The 16070-nt window shown below is 30.8% G+C and overlaps 1 protein-coding gene across 8 annotated transcripts in view; it reads right to left on the bottom strand.

Annotated features, from left to right (window-relative positions):
- Window positions 1-2869: 2869 nt before the first annotated feature.
- LOC139515585 (calcium-independent protein kinase C-like) overlaps window positions 2870-16070 on the bottom strand; it is a 37794-nt gene continuing 24593 nt past the window's right edge. For all 8 annotated transcript variants that reach the window (XM_071305173.1, XM_071305170.1, XM_071305168.1 and 5 more), the window contains 8 exons: window positions 15207-15288; window positions 14648-14823; window positions 13790-13963; window positions 13344-13498; window positions 12731-12869; window positions 10744-10932; window positions 9993-10142; window positions 2870-8995 (listed from right to left, as the gene is read on the bottom strand). In XM_071305173.1, the coding sequence (XP_071161274.1) occupies window positions 8825-8995; window positions 9993-10142; window positions 10744-10932; window positions 12731-12869; window positions 13344-13498; window positions 13790-13963; window positions 14648-14823; window positions 15207-15288 (1236 nt within the window). In that variant the 3' untranslated portion in view covers window positions 2870-8824. The remainder of the gene's footprint in view (window positions 8996-9992; window positions 10143-10743; window positions 10933-12730; window positions 12870-13343; window positions 13499-13789; window positions 13964-14647; window positions 14824-15206; window positions 15289-16070) is intronic.

Genomic DNA, 16070 nt, shown 5'->3' with positions numbered 1-16070 from the left:
AAGCATTTTATGTAGGAAATTACCTTATTAATGATATGTCAGGTCAAAACAATGGCCGAGTACTAGGATAGGGATACCTTCGGAGTGAAAAGGCGAGCAGCAGTGGCATGAACCTAGTAATTAAAAATTGATAAATGGGGAATGTGTCCTTGGGACACAGATGAATGCCTCCGCTTGCATATAACACTACAAAGGGACATAACTCAAGAACTGTGAAAGTGACGCTACCCAAAATAAACTTGATCGGAGTTCTGTGGTAATAAGCAGTGTGTATACATTTTATAACATTTAGTTGAAGCAAACTGAAGTTAAGAGAACGGAAACGAAAATTCAGTAATTGTTCCATTTGTAAAGAGGCATAACTCCAGTTTGGCAAAAATGATCATCCAAAATTCAAACTTGATCTGTGTTTTGTTGAAATAAACATAGTGTGCGTATCAGTTTCGTAACATTTGGTTCAGGCAAACAAAGTTATTGAACGGAAACAGAAAAAAAAATCCATTTGTAAAGGGGCATTAGTCTAGAATGGTTAAAGTGACGCCAATAAAATTTAAACTTAATCTGTGTTTTGTGGTAATAAACATTGTATAAATGTTCTATAACATTTAATTGAGGTCAAACTAAAATAAAAGAACGGAAACGAAAAATTTAGCGGTTTTTCTATTTTTTAATAGGGATAATTCTAAAACCGTAAAAGGTTACCAAAATTCAAACCAGATCTTCTGGTAATAAGCATTGTGTATAAGTGTCATAACATGTTGTTGAGTTAAACTTAAGTCAATGAACAGAAACAAATTTTGGGACGCACAGTTGGACAGACGGACATTAAAACTTAATGTCCCCTCCGCTTCCCCGCCATAGAAATATCAAGGTTGTAATTTAGTACACTAGACACACATTGTTCTCTTTAATGACATTTATTACCTTAGCCGTATTTGTCACAACTTTTTTGGAATTTAGGATCCTCAATGCTCTTCAACTTTATACTTTTTTGGCTTTATAAATACTTTGATATGAGCGTCACTGATGAGTCATGTAGACGAAACGCGCATCTGGCGTACTAAATTACAATCCTGGTACCTTTGATAACTATGTATTGTATCTTAATAGTTATGGGCCAATTTGGTACGAAGTTAAACAGTGAAAACTAAAATTTGTATCAAGAATATCTGTCTAAGGTAGAAAACCATTAGTGTTTTGGATAATTAAAGAATTGTTTAAAAACTGTATTGATGTATTAATGGTTTGTCATATCAACCCTATGGTCGATGAGCTTGAGTTACCCTAGGGGACGATGCTTTCATCGAAATATAAGCTCACTATACTTACCGGGTTTGTAATGTTCAACGCCAGTTTCAAATCTTGCCTTCATAGCAAAACCTCGGTGTATCAACTTTCTTATTGTGAACTTTCAATTTGTAGGAAAGATGTGTATGAATGAACAGTGGAGTACATTTTATCAGTAAAATTATTCAGAAATCAGACAATGTCAACAGGGTTTTTTTCCTTTAAAAATGCCCTGTACCAAGTCAGGAATATGGTCATTGTTATATTATAGTTCGTTTCTGTGTGTATTACATTATAACGTTGTGTCGTTTGTTTTCTCTTATTTTTGAGTGTAAATTCACATTGCGATAAGACGTGTCACGGTACTTGTCTATCCCAAATTCATGTATTTGGTTTTGATGTTATATATATATGTTATATTTGTTATTCTCGTGGGATTTTGTCTATATGTGTTACATTTTAGTGTTATGTCGTTGTTCTCCTCTTATATTTAATGCGTTTCCCTCGGTTTTAGTTTGTTATCCCGATTTTGTTTTTTGTCCATGGATTTATGAGTTTTGAACAGCGGTATACTACTGTTGCCTTTATTTAGAGGGGATAATAAAGATGTATGACAAGACAAATTCGTCAATTAGGAGAATCCTGAAATATCACCAACAAAGAAACATCCTTCTTCTTTGCTTTCAGAAGATATATAAATCTGAAAGACTTTTGTTAAGCTGTTTATAAAAGCAGGTTTAATCCAACATTTTCTTTCATAAATATGTATACCAAGTCAGAAATATGTCAGCTGTTGTCTATTCGTTCTATTGATTGATATAGTTAAACATTTGATATTTTAGTTTTGGCTAGCCACAAAACCAGGTTCAACCTACTATTTTTTCTTTAAATGTCCTATACCAAGTCAGGCATATGGCAGTTGTTATCTTGTTCGTTTCTATGCATATTGCATTGTCCTTTGTTTTTGTTGCACTTCAGTGTTCCAGTAGTTTCTTGTTTTCCTCTTGTGGCTGATGTGTTTCCCTCGTTTTAGTTTGTGGCCCTGATTTGTTTTCTCTCAATCAATTTGTAACTTTTAAACAGCGGTTCACTACTGTTGCCTTTATTTCCCTTTTTTGAATTTACCAAGGAGTTCAGTTTATCTTGTTTATACTTTTTGGTCAATGCTTTCTTCCAAGTTTCCTGAAAAAGAAGCAGGCCCAGCAGGAAACAGTTTATATGCAGTGATTCCAGGTTCAAACTTGAATTGTCATTTCTGGTTTTAGACGAATAAGAAAAACATTTCCATAGAACGCACACAGGGAAACTCAATAAGGAATTCTATTAATGAGTGTAATACCTCTAATTATTTCATCACGCTGAATGCAGCAAATATAAAAAAGAAGATGTGGTATGATTGCCAATGGCGACAACTGTCCACAAAAGACCAAAATGACACAGAACTCATGCCATAATTTTCTTTCAAAATCAGCAAAGTATTAAAAGAATTGATCAAGAAGCTTCATTGAGAACTTTTGGACCCCTTTCTCTAAGACTAATGTAAATATATACGTTAGGTTTTAAATGAATAATAAACACAATAAGAGATTCAATCTTTAATATAACAAGTCAGGAATTTGTTTTTATCAACTATCATTCATGGATGTACCATCTATATAATGTCTGCTGATTAAAATGATACAGAAAGCTTTAAGTATAAAAGAGACAAAAAATAAACACTCATACATACTCTGATAACATGGGAGATTCATAAAGGTGTAAAGGAAAAAAAATCTCCACCAAAATGATTCTATTAGGCCAAATAAAGTCATATTTAGTTTCTCAGTCATGTTTCAAATTTTTTTACATTGGACATTCTTCATACAAAATCTTATATTATGTTCAACTACTTCTTTTTACAAAAGAAAAAGAAGTTTTAAAAATCTATGAAACAGGACTGAAAATCTAAAATAAAAACATTTTTGCCCAATACTAGCTAGACTAACTATACACAGTTGTACAAAATGTTTGTAGTACATGGTAATATTGCACAAGATTGAAGCTGTAAAGATAATGATTTTTTAAATTAAAATTATTTGTAAAATGAACATCATATTAGAAGCAATAGTTTCAGTAATGTTGCTGTAAAAAAAAAAATGCCAAAATTATAAAATCACAGAAAAATGATAGATCATGTCTGTTATTGCATTGATAAATTGGAATAAATCGTCACAACTAAGTCGTAATAACAAATGATATTTGTTGTTAGTTTGAATAAGGTTGAAGATTTTATTAATTTTTTTAAACCTGATTTTTGTTATTCATAGCTACTATTTAGGATTCAAAATTAAATATTTCCCAAATTGTTAATTTTACTATATACAATGTTATAATATCTTTAAATTCTTAGCACTTAAATGCATTTGTAAAAATATGTACCTATAAAAAAATGACTTTAGATATCCACAAAAGTTTGCACAAGCAAAGATGACTAGATCTTCAGAGCCTAGACGGATTCTGCATTATAAACCAGATATTGTAAATCATTTGACATGACAACTGTCCTTCAGATTGTTGTAAACATTTACAAGTTATGAAATATCATCTTGTTTCTTGTCTGAGAAACTAACAGTACACAAAATATTCTTAAATCATTTAAAAATATCCAAAAATTGTGTGTTTCTGATTTTGACATCAAACAAGTATTAAGGAGGTAGACCTAGGTTAAGGGAAATAACTCTTAAAATCATCAGTGCGTTTGTGTCAGCCATTTTCATAAATATGTTCTAAGTATCTAGGATACATAGATGATTTCCAATCTGTTTCAGGTAAATGTTTAAAATTCATTGACAAAACTTGACTTTTACAAACGCATAATTGATTTAAAGAGTTATACCCCCTTAAATTTGATCAAGACTCTCAATAATTTTTTTAGACTAAAGAAGCTGAATTCAATTTTTGTGATATATGTTTACAGTCAGCATCTAATGATATTGTGTCAAATGTTCTACTAATTTTATATCATTCTGATTCAGGATAAATCTAAAATGACAATAAAGGAAAAAGTGACAATAAATTAAACCTTGTGTGTGAACATTTATAATGGAAGCAACAAAATTTTAAGAATAGTTTAAATGACTAGTATCAACCAAATGCTTATACCATCTATAACATGTGAGAACATGGCCAATATGATACAGTTGTTAACTAACAATACCCTATAACATGTGTGAACATGGCCAATATGATACAGTTGTTTACTAACAGTACCCTGTTGACACTGCCAATAAGATGTATACTAAACAGTACATGTGTTAACACAGCCAACATGTGCATGTATTTCCCTTACTGAACATGTCATGCATGTGTTAACACAACTGTGCACGACTTCAATATTTTCTTAACCCTACTCTTCATAAATAAACACCTTTATACCTACTATCAGTTTTGAATAAGTATTAACTTTTTTGTGTATCAACATAAATGTACATATATTGGAATATTAACGTAAACAGCAAAATTTTATTCTATTTAAAAGAAAGTAATAAATATTTCCTAGTATTAGTGAACCATTAAATTAAGTGTTGAACAAAAGTACAAATATCGTGGTTTTGATCAATTCTGAACACCAGCCATTAGAAATTTAAACAGCTGTTTCAGGCATGTGTGTACATTTTGAACATGTATATTAAAAAAAATTATGAGTGAATTTTGTTTAAGATTTAGTCTTGACAGTTTTACATGTGTACATTTGATTGAAAAATGTAAGTGTTACACATGTACTGACTAGAAACACATGTATCATTATGTTACATGTACACTTTGTTTTTACAGAATAACAAGTGTTATACATGTATAGATGGTATTATACATTAATTCTTTAAGAAATTTTGACATGCACCTTTTAATAGTAAAGAATGATAAAATGAATGAGTCGGCATCTTACAAAACTTAACTACAGATTCTTACATACAGATGAATTTTCATTCTGGTCATACAAATATCAACCATTTATTAAACACATTTATTCAAACATACATTCCACATTTATTCCATGAATATATTAATAAAACTATGTACAAATCACTATTTAAAAAAAAAGACATATTTTTCCCATTTTTAGAAAATTCTCATTCAGTTATCTCCCTTTGAACAGTTACTTCCCTTAGTACAAATCATACACATTATTAAGCCAATGGAATGAGTTCATGTTTCAGTGTTGAAATCAAATAATGCCTCTTTGAAACATAAAATTCTGTGAACAAATACTGACATTTGAAGAAATACAGTGAAGTTTTTTTTATCAAACTGATAAAGGAAAACTGTTAAACTTTTCCTCAAAACTTGACCGGAAAACTTGACCGTCATAAAAATGAGATTTTGATGATCTTTGACATTAATATCAGAATTGTGACTTCAATAATGTTTATAATATCATTTCTAATGCTTGACTGTATAAATCTATCTTTAAATGCTATTATTTCAGAATATTTACAGCTAATTTCCTATTTTATGTAAATGAAGAATTTGGTTAGCTGGCTTGCTTTGTTTGTATATTGTACAATTGTATTGGGAAAATGTCCAATGGAATTTAAATATGATATATACAGCTTTAACTATGTCATATATATTGTTTGGAGATGTAAATCTTAATTACAAATCTTTAATAAACAATTATACAAACAAAACAAGCAAGCCAACCAAAGTTTTACTCTACAAGCATTAGGAAATTAGCTGTAATGTGTTTGCCATTTAGATTGCCCTAGTAGTTTAACATGATCAGATCTATATTTCAAGCACCATCACATACATGTGCAACTTAATGTTTCATTTTGAGAGTCAATTAGAAAATGTTGATGTACGATTTTAACAATTTTTCCAGTAATGCTTTGGATTAAGATCAGTTTAACGGGTGAGGTCTGATAAAAACCTGTACAATACAGTGGCATGTTACAGTAATCAGAAACTAACACATGCAAGAATTGTAATTAAAAATGTAATAAATTATGATCATTTGTTAAAATACATTCAGTATTATACATTTATCTGTAAGAATATTTCGTTACAGCAATATGGGAGCAACAGATCTTTTAAATGTTCAGTGTTATCAAATAATTTGGTAAGATCCAAATAAAAAAGCCAAAATGTTTTAAACAGAATGATATTTTGTTAATCCAAAAAGTAAAATGAAATATTACAGACTTGTGTAGTTTTATTTTGGCCTGCATAAAGATGTATCATTTTGCCATTGGCTTTGATTCACAAACCAGTACAAATTTAATAGTCTTTCCATGGAATGTGCACAACTTCAACTAACTTGGTTCTTAGGAACTGATGAAATTCCAAGCTAAGCATTTGAACTACAAGTATGAATTTTATAAAGGTTTTCGTACATGTATTCATTACTTAATATCATTATAACAACCATCCAAGTATACAATACAATAGCAAAACTAACAGTCAAAACATACAATCGTTTCATTTACTCATTTACTCTGTGAAACAGACAATAAATTTCAGTCAATATTTCATTCAATGATATAGACTATAGAACCATATGAAATAATCTTATAATCATTCAATGATGACTTAAAGCTGATAACAAAATGAGATAAAACTGAGGCATTCAATCACTTAGATAAACACATGAATTCCCAATTCACACCCTCATTCATTGAAAACATCAGATTTTTACAAATACTCTATTAAAATCAACACATCGGTAAACATTTGATCATACATTCAAAGAAACAGACTATATTCACATGACTTAAACCATGAAACTGACTATAGTCACATGGCATGGTCAACCACTGTATATTGCTACATGAAGAATGCTTGTTCCATGAAAGTCTGTTATTACAATTCTTGACCAATCTATGCATATTTCAGAAAACATAAAATTTCATTTTTTACAACTAAGAATAGTTTAATTTAAAGTACAAAAAACAAAACAGTCATGGATCAAAAAATGAATGCACATATTTATCAGATCTGCAAAATATTTTTCCAAATAAATTATAATATTATATTCAAAGATTTAAATGTTATCAATCTGTAGTTTAAGATGCTGAACTTGAAGTGAACACATAATTTATTCATTATGACCTATCAACCACATGGGTATACAACTTCATTTGGATCTGTGCCAATTTTGGAATAAAGAAACCGGTAGTTATTGCACATCAATTGCTAAACTGTCATTTACACTTCTGATATCATGACGTAATCTAAAATAAGGGTAAAGACATCTGACGGAATAATAAAAATCTATCTGAACTAAACTGTTGCATCAGCAAAGGCTGAAATCAGTAAAAATTGATCACTTGTATTATTTGAACAAAAGAAAATTAAGTTTCGACTAAGTTGTGGTAATATCTGACATCAACTAAAAAACTGAACTTCAATTCCTTTTCAATATGATTTAAATTTTTATCGTGTTGTACAAATTACCTAAGGTATATAGAAGGATTACAGTGGTAAAAAACAATAGTAAATATAACATCAAGTTTACAAGAAATTAATTCATTTGTACACTTATCACTAATTTTTCAAGTGTGATATTAGGTCACAGTGACCTAAAACATAGATGTGTTGTACAATATCAATACTTGGATACTGAAAAATACCAATGAAAAAATACAAGTTTTTTTGAAATTAGACCTTAATGCAAAACCAGTTGCTAGGGCAAAAAAAAAGTTGAAGTTGAACCAAACAGTGAAGAATTGTAATGAATTGAAAAATACAAATTCACCACACAGATTAACTCAAACTATACAATATGAAGACCAGAGTTATATCATCAAGTTTGTTTCTTTCAAATACATCAAGCTTTTATTTCAAAATTAATCATATTAAACGTGATTGCAGCCTAATTAGGTCTGTTGTCTGTTTCAGATGAAGATTTGTCTTTTGCCAAGTAATGCTATTAGATCACTTGCACCTGTTGTCCAGGTAAGCAAGAAACTTTAATGGCTGAATCTGTATACCCTGCTGTAAGATAAGTCACATGATTTTAGGAGTCTGTAACATTGTCGTAATTTAATAAATAAATTAAAAATTTTAATTACAATCATTTAACTGTCAATGAGAATAGCCATAAAAATTGTTCAATATCAATTAAAGAAACGGCTTCTAATATGCATAAAAACAATAAATCATAAAAAACAAGAATTATAAAAATGACATGTACTGCTCACCTCTCGATTCGAATAAATATATATTAAAGTGTAAGTGATTAGGAATTTCTAATTTATAATATTTTTGTTTTTTGAGAATCACATGTCTATCAATTCAAAAATATTAAAGACAAAAATGTAATATAAATACTTTTAAAACTGTGATCTGATTTGATTGATTGATTATTGTTTCCTTAATGTCTAAAGCCAAATATTTCATTCATATGCAGGACAAATCCATTAGGATTGAATTTTTTTAAAAAGAGATGGTGCTGACAGTTGACGGATGCTGAAGTGATGTCATAAAATAGGACAACTACAATGAATAATGACTAGATGCAGAAAGACGTGGACTTGGCAATTTATTGTTTCCTCCTGTGTTAATGGATATCAGAGGCCTGTAATGTCTTTCCATAGTCTGGATTAATGAAAGAAAATCCACTAAATTCTTCCTGATTAATCGCCTTGACGACGGAGGGATCAACAGGGGTCAACGTTGGTTCTTCTGAAGTAAAGTCTTTGTCAAAATTGTTGGCATCAGTTTTAGATTTCTGAAAATTAAAAGAATATGGCAATATGTTAAAATCAAACTTTACTCAGTTTTTCATCCATAAATGTTCACTTTAATGCAACACATATTAATCTTTGAAGTCTAAAATAATTCAAACCTCATGACAATCAAATAATTTCTCCCAATCATCTCCCAATATCAAGTGCTATGATTGGAAGCCTATCGATGGTGATATCTTCTTCTTATTTGGATTACCTTTCTATGGAAAGGGCAGGGTTCATGTGGCTTAGCCATTAATTTCTATGTTGTGTGTTGAAAACTTTTGTTTGTCTTTTTCCGAGTTTTTTTTCTATGTTTTTATTTTCAATGGCATTGTCCAGATTTTTATGAGTTTGAATTTCCCTATGTAATCTTTGGCTCTCCCCTTTTACTGCGGAAACATCAAATTTTATGGAGTAACAATTTTGATAGTTCTGATTTTATAATTATAGAATAACCAATGGAAGAATTCAAATAGAAAAAATTATTTAACGAGTGACTAAACAACACATTAATTCACGAATGCGCGTAGCGCATGAGTTGACTATCAGTGTTGTTCAGTCAAGAGTTGAATATTTTTCGATATTTGAACTCTTTGGTTAGTTATTCATTTTATTACATTGACAAATGGCTTTTTTTACGCAAAATTAAAGTAGAAAATGTAAGGAACTATATCTTTTTCTACACATTCACAATATGTTTTGATCCGATGTCATCGATGTCTTGATAACTACTATTGTTATATGACGTCAAAGGAGTGAAAAAATAACCATGTTTATTTCACATGTGAAATTATCCGTTTTTATTTCACTGGGAAATCAATGTAATTCATTGTAACCAATGTAATAATTGATTTTATTGAGTTTACCATCAGTGGTTTCAAAGAGATAGACTTTGTAGACTTGGTAGTTTTTTGGTTTTTTTTTGGTAGATCAAATTCATCAGAAAAATAAGCATTCAAAATCTAATGACATTATGTACTTGCTAAATAAACTTACAATTTTTGGTTTGAATGGAGGTTTAACTTTTCTTTGTTCTAGAGCCTCCCAGTCAATCTTCTCATGGAAGAATGGATGAACTAAGATTGCTTTTTCTCCTCCTTGCTGTTTCACACAGCCTAATCGTTTTGTTGGATTTTTCGTCATGAACTGCAACAGAAAATACTCATTGTAAAAATAACAAAAAAAATCGTAATGCTATAACGTGGATAATTTGGTTCAGATGTAAATAACATGTTTATGAGATATTTTAAATATGCCCTGCTTTGCATTTGTCTGGCAAGTAGGGTTAGATTTTTATTTATGGAGGAAGCTGGAGAGAACCACTAACATTCATGTTATGTAACGCCCATTATCACTTTTTTATCAAATGTTTCCTATAATCTATGTTATTCTGCTACTGAATGATACAGGTTTTTCTCAGTTGAAACTGAGTATGATGAATACAGGTTATCTAAGGTTTATCAAACAGGCTAATGTTTCTCTGCTACCTCCTCTCTCAGGCCTTTTGATGTGATTGTAGCTGTAAAACAACCTATTGTTTGAAATAACATTGATAATCTATTATTACTTTTATCCCTGGCTTAATACATTTCTCCTATTTTAATTGGCTAACACATATACCCGCAGGTGCTAACCCATATACCTAGGGGTTGCTACCCATTACCACCAGGGAACTTCATGCATGTTTTCCTTAGTGCCATGATTGTTTCCAGTGAAAAATGTTAATATAACACCTAATAATACCTACCCCTTTTAAAATTGCAACAGCTTCTCTACTAAGCCATACTGGATATAATACATCATCGTGTAATATAGATTCAAATAAATCTTCTTCATTGTCAGCCTCAAAAGGAGGCTGTCCCGCCATCATTTCATACATTAATACACCTAACGCCCACCAGTCTACTGACGCATCATATTCTAATTCTTGTAAAATCTACAAAAAATGTGCATCATTGGAATTGCTGAAAATACTTTTTGCAAATATTCAATTTTATTTTGTATTTATTATGAACAATGATATATCTGTACAATGTTATTTTAATGTTAGTTTTAATATAAGGATGTTATGCTACATTATAATCGAATAGGTGTGCTCAGTTGAAGTGTTCCGAACAGGTTCCATCTGTTTCAATTTCAGGGTTTGAACAAACAGAATTGCAGGGTCTTTTCTTTTTTCAGACACAAATTTTCATTTGTAATTTTTTTGGGGTAGATTCTGCATACAAATCTATTTGAAATTTGTGCTATATAACCTATGGTACCTCAATACCTCTAAGAAAAGTTGGTACCCCAGGATTTGAAAAAAGTTTAATATACAGTGTATAATAATTTCCATTTAGCAGAATAATGATGAAGATGGTAATTGGTTTTTATCGTCCAGTGACAAATATAACATCTACAGCAGAATGAGAAGAGGTTAATGTGATGGGTCTTGCTCGAAATAGAACTATGTGCTGAACCTAGCCATTTATCTGGGCCGTAAATTGCCTGCCCTGTAAGGGGAGGCAGTTTATTAGTGCCGAGCGGAGCAAGGCAAAAAATATTTGGACCAATTCCATGCAGAAAAGGATATTTTTTCAGGCCTTTTCCTTGTATGCAATGTACCTTCTAAGAAAACACAACTTGTTAATTTTTTGTTACATTTCAATAAATATGCGCCTGGAATATATTATAATAGTTATAAACCAGAGTTAGATTACGTGTCCCGGTAGAGTAAATTTGTTTTCGCTTTATCCTGCTTTATGACTCTTTATAAGATATTTTTACTTAAGTTTAGGGAAAATTTTGCAAAGACTTAAAATGAAAGCTCCCTGAAGTTGGTCATTTTTGTGGTTTATCCGGCTTATTTGGCTGTCCAAATCAAATTAATTTTAACCTCGTTTCAAAGACACAATTTTGAAACCTTAAAATGAAAATGTATACTCAATAACTCATAATTTTATCTATCAAGTTCAAATTATTAAAACGTAACAATGTTTGTATACACCAAGACGTTTTATTCTGGCTTTGTCAAATGCTAAGGTGGTTTTTTTCTGACTGGACAAGTCCCATCTTTTAATCACTTCTATGCATTCAATATTGCCAACATTGTCACTTCAATGTATGCAGATGCAATAGTATTTGGTGGGAAAATTTTATATGTGCAAAGGAGTTAAGTTGGGTACCGACCGTTCAGATCCAAATATTGAACACACCTGCATGAAATTATGATTAACCACCTTGTTGTTTTAACTAACAACAAGTGCTATAAAAATTATGCATGATCTTAACCATTTTTTTTCTTTTCAGTGTTTTTTTTTTCTCCATTTATTATATTTTTTTTGTCAGTGAGCCCGCAATAGGAGGCAACTGCCTACATGCCACTATGTAATTTATGGCCGTGTTTATAACCATGAAGTGCACTATAGCTGGAACCCCAGGAATAAAAATGAATCTGGTTTATGATTTTTTTAGGTTTAGTGGTATGATGGTGTTTGCACAGTATAGAATTGGCTTCATCTTTTGCATCTTTCAATTCTATCATATTTTTCTACATATTGCATAAAAACTAACCAAGTATTTAAAAATATATTCATAAAGCGGTTTATAGCTTGTTGTTAGGTGTAAGTCAGGGCCCCATGTTGAAGGCCATACTTTGACCTTTAATTGTTTACTTTTTACAAATTGTGACCTATCTCATTGGCACTCATACCACATCTTCTTATTTATATATGCAAGACCAGTCAACTCACTTCAGGTGCTATATAATCTGGTGTACCACAGAACGTCTGCGTTAATTTACTTTCATGCATGCCTTCTTTACACATTCCAAAATCTGCTATCTTACAATGACCCTCAGCATCTAGTAGAATATTATCTAATTTTAAATCTCTGAAAAATAGTCACAATACAATATTGAAATATAATATCAAAGAATTGTTTGTTCAACTAATACATTCTATAAATGCACATCCAGTGATTTCTTTAATATCATAGGATCCTCTCCAAATTCTATAACGTCAATACAACTTTCTGTAAATGAACCAAGTCATACATTTGGGTGTTGAGCCTCACTGATGAGTCTTTTTGTAGACAAAATAGCACATCTGGCGTATAATATTCTATTTCTGGTATCTTACAACCACTGGGTCCCTGCAAATGGTGGTGGAAATTTCCTCCCCGAAGATATCACAAGTCCAATAGTCGGCACTTTTTTGCTGACATGCATTTTAATCAATATGGTCATAATAATTGATTTCAACAAAATACTTTCTATCTTTCTATCCACATACAATTACATGCAAAGGAAACTCAACCAATAAGTGCCTTTTTCATCAATGATAATTATGTAATAATGTATCTAACCTGTATATAATACCATTTCGATGAAGGAACATTAGTGCTTGCGTTACTTCTGCTGCGTAAAATCTGGCCCTAGGTTCATCAAATTTGCGTGATCTTTGTATTTGAAACATCAAATCACCACCATTTACATATTCCATCACAAAAAACAAACGATCCTGAAAAAGAGGTCACAAATATCTAAATAACAATTCTTCAGTAAATAGACGCTCCACTTCAACATCTTTGCAATTTCATGATTTATGAATTTTAAACAAAATAAATAAAACCAAACACTTAACAATGTTTTATGATAAGACATACGACTCGTACAAAGTTTCAAACTGATGTTTATTGGATGTACAACTTTTATCCATGAAAGCCTTTGAGACAGAAGGCAGAGTTACTAGACCTGCTTTCACTATTGCAACATAGGTAAAACAAATTCTAGCAAATATTTGTAAACTGACCCTAGTTTGGAAGCATGAATGAAGTGCCGTAAGAAAAGGATGTTTCGCCGATAAAGCTAGAATGCGTTTTTCTGTCATTGTACACTCGACATCATCATCCTGTATTATAACATCTTTCTTTAAAACTTTTACTGCATAAACTTCTTCTGTACCTCGCTTCTCTGCCAACATCACCTGAAAACAGAATAAATCGTTAGACACAGTGATGAAGCAAACAATCCTTAGTGGCTTCTCTGCCAACATCACCTGAAAACAGAACAAATCATAAGAAACAGTGATGAAGCTAGCAATCCTTAGTGATGTGGAAGATTTACTGATTGCTGTTTGATTTACACCCAGTGGCAAATATCTGATGCAAGTTCAAGATAAACTATATAAAGGACATGACCGTATCAAATTAACAGATAGAACAGCCAACATTCCACACCGGACAATTGTTAAGGTGTCATTTAGTTGAACTTTACTTGATTTAAAACACAGATCTTTCATTAATTATGCCACAACATGTGGGATACCTCAATGAAGGTTGTTCTTTTAGAAACTTCAACTTTTAAGGCACTGATTTTTCATTTACATTTTCCCTACATATACAATTATTAGACAAATCAACCGCTTCAAATATAATGTTAATACTACTGGTTTATTTCAATTTCACCTCTATATAAATTGCACCGAGTTCTTTTTTTATTGAATTTTAAAATTAACTAGCACACTTTCAAAATTTATGCTGGAGAAGTTGACATTGGCCAGTTACTTGAAAAAGTATTTTGTCCCTTGTTGTATTGACCAATTTGTTTTTTTGTATCCAAATCCATGACCTTCCTAATCTGTCACTTGTACTTATATCATTGTACTTACCTTACCAAAGCTTCCTTTTCCTAAAACTTTGATAAATACAAAATCTGACAAAGAATATTTATCTGATTTCCATCTACGGTCATGTGAAGGACTGTGAGGTCGCCCCGACAGGTAATCGTCAGGACATGAGACAAGAAGATTTTTGTTATCCCCGTAACCACCTATGAATGTATCATCTGAAAATGAATTAACTAATGTATTAAGATTTTGTTCAAAATACAATAAATCAAGGTTTGTCCATTTGTACAGGATTAAAAGAAAATTCCCCTTTGTCATTGAGAAGGCAGGTGAAATAAGATTTTTTCTGACATTTATCACATATTCCAATTAACAACATCTGAATAGAATTTACAACTTTAAACTGATAAATTTTCTTGGATAATCAAAGGTTAAACAATTTAATTTTGCTTTTGTTCATGTGCTGCATTTCATATTGCATTCAGCTTGTCCCTTATTCATACGTGAAAATTGATTTTTTTCAAAATAACTTGTATTGTCAGGTTGCCGTCTTACTGTGCTTTTTTTAACCTCAAACTCCCTTTGTTAACATGACACTTACCATTTTCGCCCGGTAACACTGATAAAGGTGACGATGATCTATTGTCTGGTAACGATTTACTTGGGGAATCACTGTACGAGTGCTAAAAATAGAAATTTAGGAAAATAAGGCTATGATGCAACACCATGCAGTTAACAATTGGAATCACAGTCCAAAGGTATAAAAGGAAATGACGGGAAACATACAACTCAAGTAGAGCTCTGGTAGATGAGAGAGAAATGCAGTTTCTAGTACATATGGGCCTCAGGGAAGATAAGCTTTATAGCTAACTGTGTAACCCTCTTTAAATAAAGAATTATTATTATTATTATTATTATTATTATCATTATTATCATATCAATAAACCTTGTAAAATTAACATGTTTTACTTACAATTCCAATAAAATCAATTATCTTTAATGTCAGATATACACCAGTATCTCCACTCCTTTTTGAGGAGCAGAATAACAAATAACCTATACAATAAATCATATTTATGATATAGAATTTAAAATGTGCTTCCTTATTCATAAATATTTCATATGGAATTTTTGTTTTAATTTTTTTCATCTTTATGTTAATTGCCAGCAAAAATTGTAATAACAGTCAATAAACACGATAAACATAATAAACAACAATAATGCTTAATTTACAATTTTCATATTTTTTGGTAAACCTTGTTACAGTTGCATTCTTTTAAAACATAATGTATTAAGAAATTAAAATGAAGATAAATGCTATATCATATATCTGATTTGTAAATATTTAATTTCTATGGTTTCAAAGTCATCAAATGAAAATACACCATAATTTACTAAATAAACAGCATGTAAACTAAACAGCAAAGAAAACAATGTATTCATATTTAATTCTATATTTATGAAC

The sequence above is a fragment of the Mytilus edulis genome, chromosome 3, assembly GCF_963676685.1.
Source record: "Mytilus edulis chromosome 3, xbMytEdul2.2, whole genome shotgun sequence".
NCBI classification, from domain to species: domain Eukaryota; kingdom Metazoa; phylum Mollusca; class Bivalvia; order Mytilida; family Mytilidae; genus Mytilus; species Mytilus edulis.
This window is presented reverse-complemented; position numbering and strand designations above follow the sequence as displayed.